Source organism: Oryctolagus cuniculus, chromosome 4, assembly GCF_964237555.1.
Source record: "Oryctolagus cuniculus chromosome 4, mOryCun1.1, whole genome shotgun sequence".
In the NCBI taxonomy this organism is placed as follows: Eukaryota; Metazoa; Chordata; class Mammalia; order Lagomorpha; family Leporidae; genus Oryctolagus; species Oryctolagus cuniculus.
The window spans coordinates 143,331,016-143,353,495 of NC_091435.1; the positions used below are offsets into that span (position 1 = coordinate 143,331,016).

General features: G+C 51.9%; 1 protein-coding gene across 4 annotated transcripts in view; it reads right to left on the bottom strand.

Moving 5' to 3' along the window:
* MRAS (muscle RAS oncogene homolog) overlaps positions 1-22,480 on the bottom strand; it is a 48,022-nt gene that overhangs the window by 6,928 nt on the left and 18,614 nt on the right. For 3 of the 4 annotated variants that reach the window (XM_051818636.2, XM_051818637.2, XM_051818635.2), the window contains exons 2-4: positions 20,295-20,505; positions 2,380-2,533; positions 619-718 (exon numbers count right to left, since the gene is read on the bottom strand). In XM_051818636.2, the coding sequence (XP_051674596.1) occupies positions 619-718; positions 2,380-2,533; positions 20,295-20,487 (447 nt within the window). In that variant the 5' untranslated portion in view covers positions 20,488-20,505. Of the gene's footprint in view, positions 1-614; positions 719-2,379; positions 2,534-20,294; positions 20,506-22,480 lie in introns of all 4 variants that reach the window. The other variant, XM_051818638.2, reaches the window with a different exon arrangement.

Here is a 22,480-nt window from a genome sequence, read left to right on the forward strand (position 1 = left end):
GCTGGGCCGCCCAGTGGAGGGGCGGGGCATCTCTACAGCAGGCAGAGGGGACTTGTGTACAATGAGGCCTTGTTGGGGGGAGCCCGGAGACCCCATCAGCACCGTCCAGAGCGCAGAAGGCCAGGCAGCCCAGTGACGGGCCTGTGTGCTCCCTCATCTGGTGGGGACAATGGGGCCTGCTGCAAGGTGTGCCAGTGAGGAGGAGATGACGAGGGGCACAGTGCCGGCCCACAGCAGGCCAGCGGCTGAGCCTGGGCGCTCAGCACAAGCAGGGGCTGACTCGGAGAGGCGGACAGAACCAGCCCTTCTGCCACAGCTCAGTGATGAATCTGTTTTGCCTTGGGGGGTGCTGACCATGGCCTCCAGGCCACCCTAAAGGTGCCTGGTCCTGACCTTAGGGTCTCTAACGACCAAGGGAGGCTGCGTTCTCTCTGGTCCGTTGTCTTACACCAAACTCCCCCACCACGGATGCTCTAGGAGGCCTCTCTGTGGAATGCAGCTGGCCACCCAGGAGGCCACGTTCCATCTGCAGAGACCAGGGCTGCTGGAGCGATGGGGCGTTAACCCCCTCCCCACACACACACACATGCACACTCACTCACACACCCACACACCTACATTGTGTTTGGTCGCCATTTCTTTTCCTTGCTCCCTGGTGATTTTCCTCAAGTGCATCAAGTCGACCTTATTGGCCACCAGGATCATCGGGAAGGACTCCCTAGGAAATGAAGAAACAGCAGCGCTGTGAAGTCTGTCTTCCCGTTAAGGCTGTGCAACAACACCTGAGGCCTGACACAGCCCCGGCGCCTCCCCGGTTGGCCTGGGGCTGTGGGGCCCCATCCTTCCTCCTCCTCCCTTTCCAGAAAGAGGTGAGGGCCTGGGTGGGAGGGGCCTGTTGCAAGGCCAGCAGTGAGGCCCCGAGGGGCTGCAGGCCCAGGTAGCGGCTCCCTGCCTCGGGCCCCATCATGCTGATGTACCAGCCCTGCAGGGCTGCCGGGGCCAGCAGCCACGACTGGTGAGGAGCTCCGGGGACAGGGTCCCACACAGCTGGCACTGCGTAACTGGCAGCTGCAGAATCAGGACAGCTCCCAGGGGAGGGATCGAGAGGCCTTAAAGACTTCCTGACCTCGTGACCAGTTCCTTGTCCCAAAGGGAGGGACCGTCAGTCTCACGGCCTCTTTGGCAGCATGGCGTATTTTCATTCAAAATACTGTCGTCTGCTGAGTGAAAACACATCCTTCCACTGCTGTGATCCCTAAGGACGCTGCCTGTGTTCCCACGTCTGTCACTCGCATCTTCTCTCTTCAGAGTCCTGTGCTCCTATGTTCAGGATGGTCTGCATCTATCTATTGGAGCTGTGTATGCATGGATGTGCCCGTGTGCAAGCACATGTGTGTGCATATAGGTGCACTGTGTGGGTGCATGAGTGTGTGCGTGTGCGTGCACACCCCTATGCCAGGTAAAGGTATTAAAACCGGACCTTTGGTGCTGATGCTGTGGTGTAGTGGGCTAATCCTCTGCCTGTAGTGCTGGCATCCCATATGGACGCTGGTTCAAATCCTGGCTGCTCTACTTCCAATCCAGCTCTGCTATGGCCTGGGAAAGCAGTGGAGGATGGCCCAAGTCCTTGAGCCCCTGCTCCTGGCTCCTGGCTTCAGATTGGCCCAGCTCTAGCTGTGGCGGCCATTTGTGGAGTGAACCAGTGGATAGAAGACCTTTCTGTCTCTCCTGTTCTCCGTCTGTAACTCTACCTCTCAAAAAAATAAAATAAAATATTAAAAAAAAAAAAGAAAGAAACAGGCCTTCAGGTCAGGTCTTAAATGGATTTTTTCATCCTTACTGGGACTTACTTAGTTTGCTATTTTCCTGTTAGTCTTTTCATTTTCTTTATGTTCCTTCTTTGAGATCCAATTAACTGACAACTCAGGCCTAAAACAGACTCCAAATTATTCAACTACTATACATGATGCTCAGGGGAAGAAATGAGCCTGTAATTAGGGGTTTAGAAACCCCAGAGTCACATGTGATTTAACCAAGTATAGTGCACCCTGGAGAGAACCTCTGCTTTCTCTTTGATCATAACATAATTGGGAAAACAGAGATGTCGCCCACCCGTGATTCCTTGACTGAGGGATGGGAGGGAGCTGAGCCTGGAAGCCTTGGAAGCAGTGTGGCCTGGCAGGAAGAACTAGGGAGCCACAGAGGAACGAATAGGGAGGTCAGTGGGGCAGGACAGGAGTCAGCTCGGCCCCACTGTGCTGCAGCTGCCTCTGAAAATCAGAGAGGCCGAGAGAGAAAAGGGATGGGGGACAGAGAGGGAGAGAGAGAAGACAGAGGCCCTGCCGAGCCAGAGCAGGGGGCCCTGGCTGCTGCCCTCACCTGTCCTTGACACGCAGGATGAGCTGGTGGAAGCGGTCCACGTGCTCGAAGCTGGCCTTGTCGGTGACCGAGTAGACGATGAGGAAGCCATCCCCTGTGCGCATGTACTGCTCCCGCATGGCGCTGAACTCCTCCTGCCCGGCTGTGTCCAGAACTAGGGAAGAATAAGGCCACTCAGGAGCTGTCACCAGTCTCCCAGGCTGCTGCTGTCCCCTCTGAGGCTGGGCACGAGCTGTTCCCATGACGGGGGGGGGGGGGGGGGGGATGTGCTGCACAAGCTCCCTGAGACTGATCATGGTTGCATCCAGATGCTGACGTAAGAACACTCAAGGTATACACACATGTACGCACACAGCTAACTGCCAAACAGAAACAAAACCCCAAATTCCCTAATCAATGGAAGAAAAAAACCAGAATAAAGTAAGTGGGACCAAGCCAACAAAAGGCAAAAATACACCTAATAAAAATAAGCAAGTGCAATAAAAAGTAGACATGAAATAAGATGGCAGAAGTAAATCTAATCACAACAAATGCAAATGGCTTAAACTTACCTCTTAAAAGCAGATATTTAATCAAAATTCATCTACTAATACAAAAGACACACATGTAAAACAAAACAACCTGAAAAGGATAAAAGTAAAAGAATAAAAAATAGTATGCCGGAAACAGGCTAACTAAGAGAAAAGAAGGGAATCAAATCAGAAGTCCAGGCCAGGTCATTAAACAGGAAAGGGTTCAAGCACCAAGACGTGGCCAAGTTAATGAATCCCAAGCATCTGAGAACACTGTCTTAAAATATAGACACATAAAAAATCAATCTTGAAGAAAACGTAGAAAGTGACACATCCCACAGCCACTGAGGGACATCTGAAACCCAGAACAAAAGGCTCCCCCAAACTAATGAGCTCTCCTTCAACAACACGATTTAAAAACTTAATCTGAGAGGGGGAACAAACTTCACCCACCAGCAGTGAATAAGCGCTTCTCAAACACACATGGCCATAGGTTAGGCTGTAAACAAAAATTTCAGCAAATTACAAAGAGGAAAAAATCATACAGGCCAGATTTTGCCTATAATATAGTAAGATTTGAACAGAAACAAGAGTACAAAAGAATCTACCCACTGGAAAATTTTAAAAGCTACATCGCTTTAGAACCCTCTAGTCAAAAAAGAAAAGCAAAGCAGAAATTACAACCAATGTAGAAGTGAAAGACAACGGACAATAATAAAAGCAAAGCGGTACTTGGAGGAAAATTAAGTTTTAAATGCATGTCAGAAAACAAAACTGAAAGTTAACTCGGCATTTGAATTACAAGTTTAAAAAAAGAAGCATAAAACCAAAGAAAAGAAATCACCAATAAAGATAGAAATTACCAAAAAATGAAAGGACAGTGAATGTAGTTGATATCCAAAAACCCATTGTCTGAAAGGACTGTTACAACAAAAGAAAACAACCTTTAGCGATTCTTATCAGAGAAGACAAGAGAAACACCTGGAATGAGAAAAGGCCTATGCCTGTCGTTACAGATACATATTTCACTATGAGAAGAAACTATGCAGTTTGATAAAAATAGTTTTTCCACTCTGGATGATTTAAGAAATTATAAATGATCAAAGTTGGCTGAAAAAAATATAAAATCTGAATATGACAATCACTGTGGTTGAAACTGAGAGACAGCCTCTATCCCACGAAAGCCGCTGGGCTCCAGGACAGCAGGTGCAACGGGGACGAGGGGCTGGGATCCATCTCGTGTCCACCCCTGCCCTCCGCACACAGACCCCGGGGTGCCTTGGTCACAGGCTCTCATCAGCTCTGCTTCTGCAGCACTGCCCCAGGGAGGCTGCAGACGAAGGGCAAAGCTGTGCTTTGAAGGCATCAGGATTCGGCCGCTCACGACAGGAAGGTCGGAGGACAGCAGAGACAGAAAGTGGTAGTCACCCCGGAGAAGAGGAGCTGCGCCAGGGTGTGGAGGTGAGAAGGGGAAGGCGAGGGCCAGAGCCAGCCTGGGACGGGAGGGCAGAAGGAAGCAGACTGTGGAGACAGTGCTGCACACATGCACCTGCCCTGCCCGGCCAGGGGCTGCCACCGCAGAGCGGGCATGCAGCAGAGACCCTGGGGCAGTTGGATCTCAGGGACTTTGGAAGCTGAGCCGCACAGTGGGGTCCCCGGCAGATTGCAGCCAGCATCGCGCCAGCACCAGCCTGAGTCCTAACTGCGACTGTCTGTAGAGACCTGCCCCTGGCCCTCTTCAGGTTCCCCTGCTAATTAGCAGTGGGGGCGGGATGTGGACCTACGCCCGCTGAGTGGAAGTCTTGCTCTGCTGTTCACCCCAGCCTCGATCTGAGTTGGGAGCTGGCACAGGCTCCCCAGGGCCCGGGGAGAGGAGCAGGTCTAACGGGGGGTTGGGGCGCTTTTCCACGGGCTGCAGAATTGGAAGATGAGGCCTAAAGGCTGTGCTCCCAGCCCCAGCTCCAGCCCCGGTCCCACCTGCCTACGCCAACCTCCTTCCACTCCGCTTCTGCACCTGGGCAGCCCCAGGCAGGGGCAAACAGGGGCTCTGCGGACGTGGGTCCCTTTAAGTCCTGAGCGCCAACTTCCAGGGCCTTCAGAGAATCCCCGCTATTCTGAACTTTCCTAGTCGCCCTCCCACTCCCTGCGGGACTGCAGCCCACGCTTCCGTACTCTTCGGGCCTGCATCACGGCTCTGGAACTGAAACAGGCCCACCGGGAGACAAACCTCACAGCCTGCCCCCGCCACCCTGGCTGCTTCGCTGCCACTGCCGTTGCTGGGGAAAAGCATTTGCCACGTCCTCCAAGTGTTCCACATAGTGTCACTCCGTGGCCTCCATGGCTGTACACCCAGGAGCACTGGAACACCCAGCCATAGACAGACTTGCCCAGGCACGGACCCAGAGCAGAGAACCCAAGTGTCCATTGACTGATGGGGGAAGAAAAGAACTATGATGCAGCTGAAAACTAGAACACTGATCACACTTGAAAAGGAGTGAAACACCACACACACTACACCACGATGAACCTTGGCAACTAAGCAAAAGGCACCAGTTACAAAAGACTACGTGTTGCGTGCGTCCATGCCCGTGAAATGTCCAGGCTAGGCAAATCCAGAAAGGAGGCGGTTACTGGGTGCAGAGGCTGGCAGGGGTGGAGGGAACGGGGTGGGGGCGATGGCTCCTGGGGACAGGTGGCTCTGGAGGGGGTGATGAGAGTGTGAGAATGGGGGTTCCAGTCCCCAGTTCGTGGCTGCACAATGCTGGATACAATAAAACCATTACATACTGATTTAAAAAGCTGTGAGAAAACAGTCTGCCCACTGCTCTTTTTCAGAAACAGGTGTTCCACCTGCCTCTGGCTGCAGCTGGCCGACGGCCTGGCCCCGCTGCTGTTTGAGGCCGCTCGCCCATGTTCTGCCCCGTCCCCAGCAGTCCCCTGGCCCCTTGCTATTGGTTTTTATTGCCACCAGGATGGGATCCTGCTATCACTTTTCTCATCTTAAAACATCAAATAGAACCCAAAACAGGGAGCCCCCCACCCCGCTTTGGCCCTGCGTCTCCCTGCAGCTGCCCACCATGTCTCGCCTCCTCTTTGCCAACCTTCCTTGCCTTGTCTGTTCTCATGGTCTGCACGCCACTCCTTCTTGATCACCCTCTAAGCGGCCTACCACTCCCAGCCATTCCATCAAGTGGCTCTTTCAAGCCACCGGGGACCTCCACCGACCTAAACCCCATGGGCACGGCCCCCTCGGTTCTCCTCCCATAGCAACAGGCTCTGCTCACCTCTCTCAGCCTCTGGACACCAGGCTTTCCCTCTCTCAGCACACTCACCTCCGCAGCTCACCTCCTGGTTTTGCCTGTCAAGTCTCAGCCTTGCATCTGCAGCCCACGCCTCTCCCCTGGCCCAGGCCCCTGACTTTTGTTGGTACGGGTGGCACAGAAGGCAGCTCAGGTGTAATATGACCAACACTAGACTCCTGGTTTCTTCCCCAAAGCGTGCTGTTCACCGGGCTTCCCAATCTTCATAAATGAAACTCTATTCTACCAGGAGGGCCAGGCCAAAGACTCTTCCTGCCCTGTGTCCCACAGGATTCTGTCCGCTCCATCAACCAATCCTGGGGTTTCCTCCTTCAAAACACCTACACCCTCCCACTGCTTCCAGGCACCAATGGCCTAGTCTTCCTCTTACCTGGGCTCCCTGCAGCTCTCCTGGGTCCCCTGCTGCCTATTCCCACGACAGCCAGAGTGAGCCTTTAAAACATCAGCCAGGGGACTGGGGCTGTGGTGTAGCGGGTAAAGCTGCCGCCTGCAGTGCTGGCATCCCATATGGGCGCCAGTTCAAGTCCCAGCTGCTCCACTTCCGATCCATCTCTCTGTTATGACCTGGGAAAGCAGTGGAAAATGGCCCATGTCCTTGGGCCCCTGAACATGCGTGGGGGAGCTGGAGGAAGCTCCTGGCTCCTGGTTTCAGATCTGTGCAGTTCTAGCCATTGCAGCCAATTGGGGAGTTAACCAGCAGATGGGAGTCCCCCCCCCCCCCGACTCTGACTTTCAAATAAATAAATAAATCTTAAACAAAAATCAGCCAGGTCTGTCCCCCTGAAGGTTTCCTATTTCCCACAAGCCCTGTAGAATCAGTCCCCTCCAGCCATCTGACTTCTCCTGCTCCCTGCACCTCCACCCCCCACCCCTGCCTCCTAGCTTTTCTATGCCCCCAAACAGGCCTCAATTCCCCTTCTCCAGGGAGCCAGCCGCCGCCGGCCTCAGGACTTTGGGCTCCCGTCCTGAGGACCCGCCGTGGCATGGCTTTCCACGCCATGCCCGTTTCAGAGCATAAGGACATAGTACATGCTCAATGCACCCAGGCCTGCTCTCCACGCCTGCTCCAGACATACCCTGCCCAGACAGGGGGCACAGGGGAGACGGCCTGCAGCCCTCATGACCACGTTGGATGACGTGCCAGCATTCCCTTTGGGTCTGTTCCCGGGAAGGCGCGGGCATCTGTGAAATGGGCATAAGCGTTCCTGCCTCCACACTGGCTCTGTGGATTAGAGATCCGTTGAGAGCTCCAGGCAAGGTGGGCAGGGGACACTGTCCCTCTCCTCAGGGAGCTGACAATTTATAGCTTTCGTTTATTCTGGGCTACACCAGTGAGGGTTACCCCCTGTGGATGCAAACCCCACAGATGAGGGCACAAGGGCTTCACTCCGAGGCTGTCTCTGAGCAAAGAGCAGGGGAACCCCTGGGGACATGGGGAACACAGGGGGACACAGCAGCACTGGCACTTGGGAGTGGCCTGGCACAGGGAGGCAGGGGGATCCCACACTGATCAGCCAGGCTGGATGCACGGCTTCCAATGGTGACCAACATGAAGTTCCGAAATTCGGGCTCAACCCCATCTCGCAGCAGGAGCCTAAGACCTGGCTGTCGGCAGGTGCAAAGGGAAATCACCTGGAGTGTGGGGTGCTGATGAGCGGGGACTGAGCCCAGGCCTCAGTGGCAGGGTGGGGAGGGTCCTTCACTCCTGGGACTCACTGATGGGGCTACGGGGAGCACAGAGCGGGTTCAGGTCCCCAGCTCTGGGGACAGAAGGGAGGGGGCTCTAATCAGTCGTGTGACCCAGAACTCCTTACTTCACCTCTCTGAGTCTCTGAGTGGGTCTGACCAGTCTGAGGGCTGAGGGCCAGGCTTCCCAGGGGTGGGGCCCTTGGGGCACAGGGTAGCAGTGGCCGGAATTTTCCAGTGGGTCGGAGTATCTCACTATCTTATCAACCTTGCGGCAGTCCTGCTTACGTGTGGAGGCAGAGGAGCTCTGTTCACCTGAGTGATCTAATCTCACGCTGCTACCACTGATGTATCTCACTGATCTCAAGCCAGCAGAATAGTTACAGGCTGAAAAGCAAATTCAGGTCAGCAGTAACTGCCACCATGCCGTGTGCAGAATGGCGAGAGAGCATTTGGGAGGAAAACTGAGCTCAGTATGAAAAAGGGATTTTTTTTTTTTTAATGTGAATTTCCAACAGCTAGGGATGGGCCAGGGGCTTCAGTCCAGGTCTCACACATGACTGGCAGGGACCCAAGTACTTGAACCACCACCTGCTTTCTCCCAGAATGCATGATGGCAGGAAGCTGGACTCGGGACTTGAACCCAGGCCCTCTGATATGGCATGTGGGCATATGAACCCTTGTATCACGTGCACACCCTGTGGGAGCCCTGCCCCAGGTACCTGGAGATCAGTGAGTTCCAGGGCTGAGAGCAATACTGATGGAGCCAGCGGGAAGGGTCAGGCCACGGCCTGCAGGGCTGGATTGACAGCCTCCGGCCAGCTCCCTCATGCAAGGAGAGTGGGAAATTCCTCCCGCAGGCTGCAGGCAGGACAAGGGCAAGCCGGGTTGGGAGGACTGGCAGCTCCGCCCGCATCCCATTGGTAGCTGGGGCCTCCGGGCAGGGCCGAAGCGGCTGCGCACAGCAGCCCAGGGCGGAGAGGCCCTGACTGTCCCGTCCCCTCTCCCTGCCCTCCAGCTCGCCTCGCCTCCCATCCCCTCTGAGAAGACAACAGCACTGTGTCTGGGGTTTGGGCAGAAGCCAGGGTGGCTGTGTCCCGGCTTCTGCGGGCGCAGGAGAGGAGCCAGCTTTTGCTCCTTGCAACAACCAAGCCCCAGTGGGCAGACAGCGGGACACACAGGCTGCAGGGCTGGGCCTCGGAGCCCCTAGGTGGAGACTCAAGGCCCAACCCTGTTCTCTGTGATAGAACAAAGAGGAAAGTTCCAGAGGCGGGCTGAAGGGTGGGGCTGGGAGCTGTAAGGGGCCAGAGGCAGTGTTCCCCATCCTACCCTAGAGGCTTGTGCCAGAGCAGGACAGGATAGTCTACAGCTCCGCCACACCGTGCAGCTGGTATGGCCCCAGGCAAGTCCCTGCTCCCCCTGCAGGTCAGACTCCTCAGGCGTCAGGCGAGGGGTGCATACCACAGAGCTCAGAGGCCTGGCAGCCCTGTCCCAGGCACCGGAGAGGTCTGCAGCCAGGGGAGATGAGAGCAGGGACCTGGCTGCCATGGGTGTATGCATGCTCCCAGCAGCATCACTGCTGCCACAAGTGTCCACCCACAGATGAACACACGACCAAGTGAGGTAGGCACACACGCCGGAGTCCCGCTCGGCTTGGAAAGCAGCTCAGTCACTCACTTCGACATGGAAGGATCTAGAAGATACTCAGCCGCAGGCTCAGGGCTTCCTGATTCGTGAGGCGAGAGAACTGGGGCAAGGGGGTGGGGTTGGGCCCCACAGCTGAGAGCCAGGGCACCCGGCTGTCCAAGGTCAGAGTCCAGAAGAGAGGGGCCCGCAGCGCGGCAGGGTAGAGCCAAAGCAAACATGGCTGCCGGGGGTGGGCGCTGGAGGGTGAGGAAGCAGGGTTCCCAGAGGTGCGGCCTTGACCGTGGAAAGTGAGACGAGAGCCCCAGGCACCTGTGGAAAGAACTCAGGGCTGATTTGCTCCGAAGCCAGGGTCCCACAGACAAGGGGGGCCTGGCGCTGGCCCCTGAGGCCACCTGTTGTCCATCACTGAGGTTCTGGGAGGATGCAGGCAACATGGCCCCTTGAAGGAAAACAAGAAAGCAAGGGGCCTGTGGGACCCTCAGAGAGGGCACCAAAGCATACAGAGCTCTGGTGGAAACTCATGGCAGAACCGGCACGGGCTGGTTCTGGGGCAAGAGCACAGTGAGAGGAGCAGGCAAGTGTCCACTCATCCCGGCCACCCAGCCTCACGGCCTCTCCCTGGTGCCCCATTCCCAGGGGCACGGGGATCAGCCTGGCACAGGGACACAATGTCCCCATCCTACCACAGCACAGCGTGCAGGAGACCAAACTCTCGAAGGACTCCTCTTCATTTCCTTAAAACAGAGACAATCAGGGTAGCAGCCAGTCACGTGTGTGCAGATTAGCAGCGAGTTTCTGGGGGTGGCGTTGTGGTGCACTGGGTTAAACCTTGCTTGGGGCACCTGCAGCCCGTCTCGGACTACCGGTTGGAGCTCCGACTACTGGGCTTCCCAAGAGGGTGCCTGGGAGGCAGCAGATCATGGGCCAAGTACTTGGGCACCTGCCACCCACATGGAAGACCCGGATGGAGTTCAAGACTCCTGACTTTGGCCTGGCCCAGCCCCACCCAGATGTTGTAAGCAATTGAGGGGTGAACCAGCAGATGAAAGATCTCTGTCACTCTCTGTGTCTCTGTCTCTGTCTCTGTCTCTCTCTCTCTCTCTCTCTATATATATATATATAAAACTGAGGTTCTGAGTATATATATATATATATATACATATATATATCTAAAACTCTGCCTTTCAAGTAGATCAAAAATAAATAAATTAACATAAATTGAGAGTCAGAGAATATGTGTGTGCAGTGTGCTTAGCATGGGCCTCACGCAGTGCCCAGTACTCATGACAGTTCTCCTCCTGCTCCCACTCACCATCACCGGCATCCTCCTCTTGGTCCTCAGGCCGCCACGCTCTCACTGAGTGTAGAAGGAGACTGCAGAGCTCTGCGCTCTCGGAGTTCAGCGGTTATGGGCAGCCACAGGCAGCTCCAGGCCTAGCACCTCCCCTATGCTGGGCGACTCCAGAGAAGCAGGCCCTCAGGGCTCTGCGTGCCCAGGGAAAGTCTTGGCCATCCCAGAGCTGTGTGCCCCCAGAGAAAGGTCCGCCCAGAAAGATAGGAGCCGAGTTATACTCAGGTCCACGCACAACCAGCCTTCAGTTACAGCTCCCAAAATGTGAGGTGTCCTTTGCAATGCCACGCTAATGAATACTCAGCTATGATGTTTTCCTAAGAGACCCAAGGAAGTAGTAGGCATGCAAAGCTGGAAATCTAGTGTGTACTCCTGCTAAAGGCTTGGGTAGGCAATGGCCTAAGTCAGCCCTGACGCTGGAGATGGGAGCAGAGGCATAGTGATTTCCAGCCTCCAAGCCACCCCACCCATTGCAAACTCACGCTTCTGGAATGATGCCCCAGCTGCGCCCCTCTCCCTGCAGCCACTGCTACAAATGTTATCCCCAAAATGTCCCGAAGGACACCCTTGAGGGAACCTTTTCTTTTTTCTCAGAAAAATCAAACATCCAGAGTTACTTGGAAAAAAGTTGACATGGCTATGGGGGAAACAATAGGGATTGAGCTCCAACTATGTAACAGGCACAGGGTTATTCTTATGTGCATTATGCAATGCTGTGCAGGATACTTTCTGTGCAACCCAGTTCACAACGTGTGCAAAAAGTGGTCCCTTTGGGAAACTCTAAGGACACCATATCCTGTGGGCATCCTTCTAATGTGTTTGCAAGTGAAAGGTTCTTACGGTAAGGAACAACCCATTTAACATTTATTTAACTTGGTCTATTCCAAAGTACATCATATATCCCAGTGGGCGAGGTATGAAACGATATTAGAAAGTGCAGAAGTTGTTAATTTTAATAGTTATATATGTTTACTTTAATGTTTGTTAGAAAAAGAAAATAATAGGACACACTGCACATTTTTGTTCATCTACTCATTCCATGGATGTTCTCTGAGGCCCCCCCGTGAGCCAAGCAGTATTGTAGATGCTGAGGCTATCCCAGTCAATAAAATTGGGTTGCTGCTCTTATAAATTTATATTTTAGTAGAGAGAGACAAAATTCAAATACACAGATACAGACTATGTTTGACAGTAAAAGAATCTTGAACAGGGGCCGGCACTGTGATGCAGCAGGTTAACACCCTGGCCTTCAGCACCAGCATCCCATATGGGCACCAGTTTGAGACCCGGCTGCTCCACTTCTGATCCAGCTCTCTGCTATGGCCTGGGAAAGCAGAAGAAGATGGCCCAAGTCCTTGGGCCCCTGCACCCACGTGGGAGACCAGAAGAAGCTCCTGGCTCCTAGCTTCAGATTGGCACAGCTCCAGCTGTTGCAGCCAATTGGGGAGTGAACCATCGGATAGAAGACCTTGCTCTCTCTCTCTGCTTCTCCTCTCTCTGTGTAACTCTGACTTTCAAATAAATATATCTTTAAAAAAAGAGAGAGAGAGAGAGCGAACTCTCTGCGAACAGCAGAGTTGGGCAGTGGGACAGAAACCACAGGGTGGGGGGCAGCCAGTGTGCTTGGCTTGTGGGGAAGGACCCCCTGGGTACGCTGACATCTGAGCTGAGCCCTGGAGGAGGTGAGATATTCCCACAGGAAGAGCACTACAGGCCAGGAGAACACCAAATACCATGTCCCTGCTTGGTAACAGGTAGCAAGTATCCCAGGGCAGCAGATGAGCCCCCTGGAAAATGATGCATCTTAAAAACTAGGATATAACTCATACAATATTCATGAAGATTTATTTTAAAACCATCTGAGAGGCAGAGCAAAGAGAGAGACAGATTATAACAGAGAAAGGAGAAATCTTTCATCTGCTGGTTTACTCCCCAGATGCTCTCAAAAGATGGGGCTGGGCCTGGCCAAAGCCCAAGAGCCAGGAACTCAGTGTGGGTCTCCCACGTGGATGACAGGGACCCAGCTACTTGAGTATCACCTGCTGCCTTGCAGGATGTTCATTAGTGGGAAGCTGGAGTTGGGAGCAGAGCTGGCACTCAAACCCAGGTACTCCTATATGAGACACTGGTTTCTTAACCTCTAGACCAAATACCACAGAAACCTGTATTTTTTTAAAAAACAATCTCAATTTCTTTTCTTTTTTAAAAAAATTATTTATTTATTTATTTGAAAGGCAGAGTTATATATATATATAGAGAGAGAGAGAGATCCTCCACCTGATGGTTCACTCCCAAAATGGCTGCAACAGCCAGGGCAAGGTCAGACCAATGCCAGGAGCCAAGAGCTTCTTACGGTTCTCCCATGTGGGTGCAGGGGCCCAAGGACTTGGGCCATCTTCTACTGCTTTCCCAGGTGCATTAGCCAGAAGTTGATTGGAAGTGGAACAGCTGGGACTCGAACCAATTTCCTTAGGGGATGCCAGTGTCACAGACATTGGCTTTACCCACCATGCCAAAACACTGGCCCCCATCCTGTATTTTTTTTTAAGATTTATTTATTTATTTGAAAGGTATGATTACAGAGAAGCAGAGGCAGAGACACAGAGAGAGAGAGAGAGAGGTCTTCCATCTGCTAGTTCATTCCCCAAATGGCTGCAATGGCCAGAGCTGGGCTGATCCAAAGCCAGGAGCCAGGAGCTTCCTCCAGGCCTCCCATGCGGGTGCAGTAGCCCAAGCACTTGAGCCATCTTCCATCATTTTCCCAGGCCATAACAGAGAGCTGGATTGGAAGTAGAGCAGCCATGTCTTGAACTGGTTCCCATATGGGATGCCGGCACTGTAGGTGGCAGCTTTATGCACTGCACCACAGCGCCGGCCCTCTGTATTTTTTAAATACAATGATTTGGTTCTGCTTCTGGCCAAGATGGAGTAACAAGGACCAGGTTTAAACTCTCCCCTGAAACACTCACAAAGCACACAAAATATATGAAAAAAGTCACCAAACAGAAGGGCAGATATCCCTGGCTCTGGGATACAGACGAGGCATGGTACTGGTGAATGCTTAGTTGGTACCCGAGAGAGTTCCCGGGCTACCCCATCAGAAGGGAAACCCAGGGAGAAAAGAAAACTCATTTTACACTAACAAAGGGAGCAACTTGTCAAGAGCATGTGTCAGTCCTAAACGCTGGTGCACTCAATAACAGAGTGTTAAAATGCATGCAGCCAAAGCTGGTGGAAGTCAAAGGGAAAAAACAGGCATGTCCACGACTGTACTCTGAAACCCAACAGTCCTCTCCCAGTGACTGACAGCACAAGCAGGCAGAAAACCAGGAAGGATACAGAAGGCTTAGCAACACCATCAACCAACTGGATCCCACTGAACCCACGGAACACCCCACCCAACAGCAGACGACAGGCGCTTGTCCCGTGCACATGCAAGTTTACCAACACGTTCTGGGCCGCAGTGAGTGTCCCGGAATTTGAGAACCTATACTGTAGGTTCTCTGACACAACAGGATGAAGACAGAGATCAAGGACAAAAAGATCTTTGGAAAATTCCCAACTACTTGAAAAATAAACAGAAATATACTTCTAAATAACCCAAGGGTCAAAAAAATCAAAAGGGAAATCAGAAAGCACTTTGGACTGCATGAAAATGAACACAACATATTAAAATTTGTAGGATGCGCCTAACGGGGCAGTGGGGAAATTTACAGCACCAACTGAGTATCTCAGAAGAGGACGGATGTCTCAAGTTCGTGACAGCAGCTTCCACTTAAAGAAATCAGAACAAGAAGAGGAGATTAAACCTGAAGTAAGTAGACAAAAGGAAATAATAAAGGTGGGAGTGAAAACCAATGGACCCAAATAAGAAAAATTTGAGGACCCAAAAGTTGGTTCTTTGAGAAAACCAATGAAATTGATAAATCTCTAACCAGCCTCATCAGAAGAAAAAGAAAAAAGCAAAAATTGACAATATCAGAAAAGGGAGAGATAATATCAAATTCCATAGATATTATCTTACAGATTCTACAGAATAAGAGGGGCCAGCGCTGTGGCCTAGTGGGTAAAGCCACAGCCTGCAGTGCCAGCATCCCATGTGGGCGCCAGTTCGAGCCCCAGCTGCTCTACTTCCGATCCAACTCTCTGCTCTGGCCTGGGAAGGCAGTGGAGGATGGCCCAAGTCCTTGGGCCTCTGCACCCATGTGGGAGACCCAGAGGAAGCTCCTGGCTCCTGGCTTTGGATGGGTGCAGCTCTGGCAATTATAGCCAATTGGGGATTGAACCAGTGGATGGAAGACCTCTCTCTCTCTCTGTCTCTCAGCCTCTCCTTCTTTCTCTGTGTAACTCTTTCAAATAAATAAATCTTTTTTAAAAAAGAGAAGAGAATATTATTTTTTAAGACTTATTTATGGGGCCAGCGCCATGGCTTACTTGGTTAATTGTCGCTCCCCCTCTTCGTGGAGGAGCAACACAGGACCCTGCGCTGTTCTTTCGTCTGCTCGGCCCTCCCCGGGTTTGCTGCTGGTTCTTCCCGGGTTGGCTACTATCCCTTCCACCTCCGTGGAAGGGCAGTTCCCCCTGGCCACTTTCCCCACTTCCGCAGGGGAACGGCACACCGCCGGCCGGCTTTCTCGGGGGGCTGCACAGGTGTTCCCTCAGATGTTCCCCTTAGATGTTCCTGGTGCATGCCGTCTCTCTCCTCCTTTATAGTCCTCCTCCGCCAATCCTAACTCGGCTGCCCACACGCCGAGTACGCTGCTCTCCTCCAATCAGGAGTAGGTCCTACAGTTTATTGGTTGAACTGGAGGCAGCTGCGTAGAAGCTGTTTTCTCCTCTCCCGGCGCCATATTGTGGGAGAGCAGATGCATAGAATAAGTCTTAATTCCAGTAACAATATAGTCCGAGTTGCTCCCCACAGTGGGAGAGCAGATGCATAGAATAAGTCTTAATTCCAGTAACAGTATAGTCCGAGTTGCTCCCCACAGTTAATCCTCCGCTTGTAGCTCTGGCATCCCATATGGGTGCCGGGTTCTAGTCCCGGTTGCTCCTCTTCCAGTCCAGCTCTCTGCTGTGGCCTGGGAAAGCAGTGGAGGATGGCCCAAGTGCTTGGGCCCCTGTGCCCGCATTCGAGACCAGGAAGAAGCACCTGGCTCCTGGCTTTGGATCGGCACAGCACCGGTCATAGCGGCCATTTGGGGGGTGAACCAAGGGAGGGAAGAACTTTCTCTCTGTCTCTCTTTCTGTCTATAACTCTACCTGTCAAATAAAAAAGAAGACATTTCTTTGAAACACAGAGTCACAGAGAGGCAGAGGCAGAGAGAAACGTCTTTCATCCACTGGTTCACTCCCAAGATGGCCTCAATGGCCGGAGCTGTGCTGATCCAAAGCCAGGAGACATGAGCCTTCTCCAGGTCTCCCACATGGGAGCAGGGGCCCATGGACCATCTTCCACTGCCTTCCCAGGCCATAGCAGGGAGCTACATCAGAAGTGTAGCAGCCGGGATTCGAACTGGCATCCACATGGGATGCCGGCACTGCAGGCGGTGGCTTCACCCACTACGCCACAGCGCCGGCCCCAATAAGAGAATATTATTAACAACTTTATGTCAATAAATTTGGTAAATTTGTAAAATTGATGAAATGAACATATTTTTGAAAGATGCAAACTTCCAAAGATCACTGAAGAATAAAGAGACAACCTGAATGGCCCTGTATCTATTTAGAACTTTAATTTGTGGTTACAAGAGGCCAGCACTGTGATTCATCAGGTTAAAGCCTCAGCCTGCAGCACCAGCAGCCCATATAGGTAGGCACTGGTTCAAGTCCTGGCTGCTCCATTTCTGATCCAGCTCCCTGATATGGCCTGGGAAAGCAGTGGAAGATGGCCCAAGTCCTTGGGCCCCTGCACCTATGTGGGAGACCCAAAAGAAGCTCCTGGCCCCTGGCTTCAGATCGGCTCAGCTCCTGCCGTTGTAGCCATTTGAGGAGTGAATCAGCAGATGGACAACCTCTCTCTCTCTCTCTAATTTTTTCAAATAAATTAAAAAAAAAAAAAGACTTGTGGTTAAAAATCTTCCTATATATTAGCCGGCGCTGTGGCCCACTAGGCTAATCCTCCACCTAGCAGCGCCGGCACACCGGGTTCTAGTCCCGGTCGGGGCGCCGGATTCTTTCCCGGTTGCCCCTCTTCCAGGCCAGCTCTCTGCTGTGGCCAGGGAAGGCAGTGGAGGATGGCCCAAGTGCTTGGGTCCTGCACCCCATGGGAGACCAGGAGAAGCACCTGGCTCCTGATTTCGGATCAGCGCGGTGCGCCGGCCGTGGCGGCCATTGGAGGGTGAACCAACGGCAAAGGAAGACCTTTCTCTCTGTCTCTCTCTCTCACTATTCACTCTGCCTGTCAAAAAAAAAAAAAATCTTCCTATATAGATAATTCCAGGCCAATATGTTCTGATTGGTAAGTGCTACCAAACACTTAAGGAAGGAGTAATACCAAATTCACTCTAATTCTTTGAGGAAATAGAGGAAAAGAGGGTACTTCCCAACTCATTCTATGAGGTCTGCACTACTCTATGGCCAAAATAAGACAAACACATGACAAGACAATATCCCTCAAGAACACAGATGTAACAATTCTAAACAAAATTTCAGGAAATCAAAGCCAACAACATATTAAAGGATAATACAGCATGACCCAAGTAAGGTTTATTTGAGGGGTGCCAAGTTCATTTAACATTAGAAAAAAAGTCAGTGTAATTTACCATATTAACAAACTAAAAAAGAAAAATCCCATGATTATCTCCGTAGATACAGAAAAAGCATTTGATGAGATTCAACGTCCATTCTTGATCAAAACTCTCAGTGAACAAGGAACAACCAAGAACTTCCTGGATGTGACAAAGGACATCTGTTAGAAACCTACGGGAGCAGGTGTGGCAGTGTAACATGCTAAGCTGCCATCTGGGATGCCCACAAGCCCCATCATAATTTCTGGTTCAAGTCCCAGCCTCTACACTTCCCACCTAGCTACCTGTTAATGCGCATAGCCTGGGAGGCAGCAGGTGGCACTCACACAGTTGAGTCCCTGTCACCCACACATGGGAGACCCAGATGGCTTCAGCCCAGCCCAGCCCAGCCCCAGCTGTTTCAGGCATCTGGGGAATGAACCAATGGACGTAAGATGTCTGTCACTCTATGTCTCTCCCTCTCTTTCTCTGTAACTCTGCCTTTCAAATACATAAATTAACTTAAAAAAATTCCTGCAGCTAGCAATATATTTAATGCTGAAAGACTGAATACTTCCCCCTCGAGATCAAGAACAAGACAAGAGCATCTGTTCTCACCACCCCTATTTGACAGTGTACTGAAGGCTCCAGTCAATGAAATAAGGCAAGAAACTAAAATAAAAGCCGTCGACATTGCAAAGGAAGAAGTAAACCATCATTACTTGCAGATGTCATTGTCTATGCAGAAAACCCAGTGGAACTACAAAAAAAAACCATGAGAGCTAGTGAGTTTAGCAAGGTATCAGGTTACAAGATTGACATGCATACATCTATCATAAGGTTGGTCATTTGGCCTAATGCTTAAGACACCTGCCTAGTGGTGAAGACACCAGCCCATATTGCACTGCTGGGGTTCAATGCCTGCCTCTGGCTCCCAACTCCAGCTTCCTTAAGATGGCAGGTGATGGCTCAAGTAACTGGGTTCCTGCTGTCCACCTGGGAGGTCAGGATTGAGTTCCCATCTCCTAGATTTGGTGTCGGCTCAGCCCAGCAGTTGGAGACATTTGGGGAGTAAACCAGTGGACGGTGGACCTCTGTGTTTGTTTCTCTGCCTCTCAAATAAAGAGAAAATTCAAAAATCTACTGTATTTATATTCTCACAAACTAATATCAAACTACTGAAAACCAGAATTAAGAAAAACAAATGAAAGAAAATATTTACAATGGCATCAATACAGATGTAGGTAAAAAACAATTGACAAAAAATATAAAAGGCCTGTGCTCTTAGAACTACAAAATAAACTGATGAGAAAATTAAAGACTTGAGCTGATGGCAAAGATACCATATTCACAGGTTAGAAGGTTCAACATTGTGAAGATGTCAGTTCTCCTCAAGCTAATCCGTAGATTCAATATAATCTCACCCAAAGTCTTGAATTCCAGAAGTGAACTGAATCTAAAATCCAGATGGAAATACCCAGAATCCAGACAAGTCAAAACAACTGACAAATAATAAAGTTGGATATCTGATATGACCCAATTTCAAGACTTACTATAAAGTTACAGCTATCAACACAGTGTGGTATTAAGTCAGACGAAGGAATCAAAGGAGCAGAATGTGTGGACAGCTGATGTTTAGCAAAAGTACAATTCAGAGGGGAAAAGGGTAATCCACTCAACAAGCAGTGCTGGAATACTGCACAGAAAGATGAACTGTGCTCCATATCTCACAGCAGATACAAAAATTAATTGAAGTTGGTCATAAAACTAAATATAAAACCCAAAACCATGTAACTTCTAGAGAAAGAACATGAAAAACCTCTGTGACCTCAGGTTAGGCATAGATTTCTTAATTCCAAAAGCACGGTCCCTAAAGGTCCAAGCCGATGGACTGCATTCATCAAATGAAAGACTTTGGTCTTTGAGGGACACTGTTAAGAGAACGAAACACAAGCCACAGTGGGAAGAATATATCTGCAAATCCCATCCCCGACGGAGGCCTCGCATCTCAGTGGTGGTTCGCAAAGCTCCCTTCCTAGACCCACACTCTGTGATTGACAGGTCTTTGTTTAAGAGGCAGCGTAAGGTCACAGCCAGTGAGAGTCTAGGGTGGGGGTTCTCCAGCTCCAGCATGGCCGGGAGGGTGTGGAAAAACACAGACTGCTGGGCCTCACCCTCAGAATTTCTGAATCAGCCTGGGCCCTGAGCAAATCCGTGTTTCTGCTAGGCTCCCTGATGCTGCTGATGCTGCAGGCTGGGCAACCACACTTTGAGACGTACTAATCTAGACCTATTTAGACTCAACTACAAACCCAACGTCAGAGCCAAGATTTCTTCCCCCCTGCGGGACAATCACTAAGCAAACTATGCTCAAGAAATCATTTGTTTCTCTTCACTTTGTTGTTGTTGTTAGCTAGAGACAGCTGTAACTGTTAATCAGCGCTTCTGATCAGCAAGAAATAACAAACATGACCTCAGTGAGCTGGCACGATTCTAGGCTGCCTCTGTGTTGAATGTACATTTTGGTTCCCACAAAGCTTTCAGGCCCTCTACAACGGCAACCATACAAGGCCTACTACCAACCATCCTGTAACAGAGGCACGGAGGGAATCATCCTCCCACCCACCCAAGCCTGCCAAATTTCCCGCACGCAGGCTTGCCCGCTGGGTCTCACCATCCAGGATGGCCCACTGATTGTCAATCTCCGTGTGCTTCAGGTAGGAGTCTTCAATGGTGGGGTCGTAGTCTGGCACGAAGATCTTCTGGAAGAACTGGATGGTGAGGGCACTCTTGCCCACGCCTCCATCCCCCACGACCACCAGCTTGTACGTGGGGAGGTTGTCACTGGGGACGGCGCTCGTCGCCATGCTTCTGGTGGGTCACACCTGGGGAGGCAAAGCACGTGCAGTGAGGTGTGGGGAAAACAGTCACGGGGTTTTCTCCTTTCTTTTAGAAATTTTTAATTTTGTTTTTTTTTTTTTTTGTTTTGTTTTGTTTTTTTACTTGAAAGGCAGAGAGAGACAGAGACAGATATACAGGGATCTTCTTTCTATCCACTGGTTACTCCCCCAAATGCATGCAATACCCAGGGCTGAGCCAGGGGCCAGGAACTCAAATCTGCCATGTCTGGAAATATCTTTGGTTGCCAAAAGCGAGTGGGTGTTACCAGCATCTAGGAGTGGAGGCCAGGATGCGGCTACACCTCCTCCACTGCACAACAAAGAATTATCCAGCTGCAAATGTCAACAGTGCCAAGGCGGGGAATGAGTCTGCCACTGGCAATGGTGGGGCCAGGTTCTAGGGCCGACTGGAGCCTTAACCGATTGGGGCTGGTGGTGAAGAGGTAACAGCCGAGAAGTGCAGGGTGGCCTTTGGAGAGGCTGGCACTCAGGAACCATGAGGGAACCCAGGCTCTGCCACGAGGATGGAATCCCATGGGTTCCAGGAGCACGAGGTGCATAGCAAAGTGTTAAGCCCTTGAGGAGGAGAGATGGGGAAGAAGTCTGGTTGTTGCTGGGGCCCTGAGCTGCTGAATGTGGACCCCGCCACAGGGAGAAACCACACCACCTCCTGCAGGGCATTCCTGGGGACGTGCAAGCGAGCCGAGCCCAGGAGCCAGAGCCTGATCCTGCTTCTGTGCAGGAAAGACACAGACCCTGTGCAAGCTGGGAGGGGAACAGGTGCGCGTGTGACTGGGGAACACAGAGCCGCCAAGGGGCCAGGACAGCCCCCTGCATGCTCCACGCCGCTCTGCGTCTCAGCTGCGTTCTCTACCAGGTGAGAGGGCTGGATTAGCTGATTGTTACAGTGGTTTGCCACGAAGGGTGTTAGGCAGAAGCGTCAGGTATGGGGCCACGCTAATTTGCATGGGGCTCCAGCCCACAGTCACTGCAGAGCTCTCCGCGAGCACGAAGCCGGTGCTGTGCTGGCACCGAGGACTTGCCCGAGGAGGGGAGTACGCGCTTGTACATGTGAGGCCAGGGAGCAAATCGGCCCCGGCACAACAGACACCGTGCTTGTGACTGAAACCCACGCTTCTTCTCTCATGAGTCCAAGGGTATGCTTGGGCGTGGAGCAAGGTGGCCAAGCGGGAGGCTGGGGGACCACCAGGGCACCCCTCTGTGAGTGCACACGACCAGGTGTAGCTCCCGGCGCTGAGTGGCACGGCAGGGGCTGGCTCCGAGCAGCTATTGGGGCTTTTTTGTTTCCTCAGCGTTTCAGTTTTCTACAGCAGCCACGCTCACGGCAAGAAAGGCCGATTTTGAGCTTCCATTTCCTCCTAGCAGCGACACGAACAAAACACACCAAGTGGGTGGGAAGGTACCGCGAAGGAAAAGTGCTTCTCCTGATTGTCTTTGCAAAAGCAAACCCAAGAGGAAATACACCAGTAGATTATGACACTGAGGACCAGAGCTGGACCTCTGAGCGGGAGCTCAGACCACAAACTATATAATTGCCTAGGACTTGCTCAAGGTCGCCCTCTGCTTGCCCAGGTGGCTGGTTGGATACAGTCAGGGGTGGGGCCGTTCTCTTCACAGTGCCCTGTGCCAAGTGCTGCAGCTCCTGGAGACCATGGGATTCCCTTCCCACTTGGGGTTAGACATCATGGTTAACAAAGCACAGACGGGGTCCTGGATGGGTCAATTCCAGGCTCCTTCACTCAACATTCCTGGCCTGCCACTGGCGGCCAGGGACGACCTCCCCAGCCATACCCATGCCACAGCTCCTCACATGGACTCTCACCCCCACCCAGCTTTGTGGACACACTGTGTCCTGTGCACATACCCAGGACCCCAGGTGCAGGCCAAGAGGGGCAATGCCTCCACCCCATGCTTCCAGGAGCAGAGGCCATATCACACT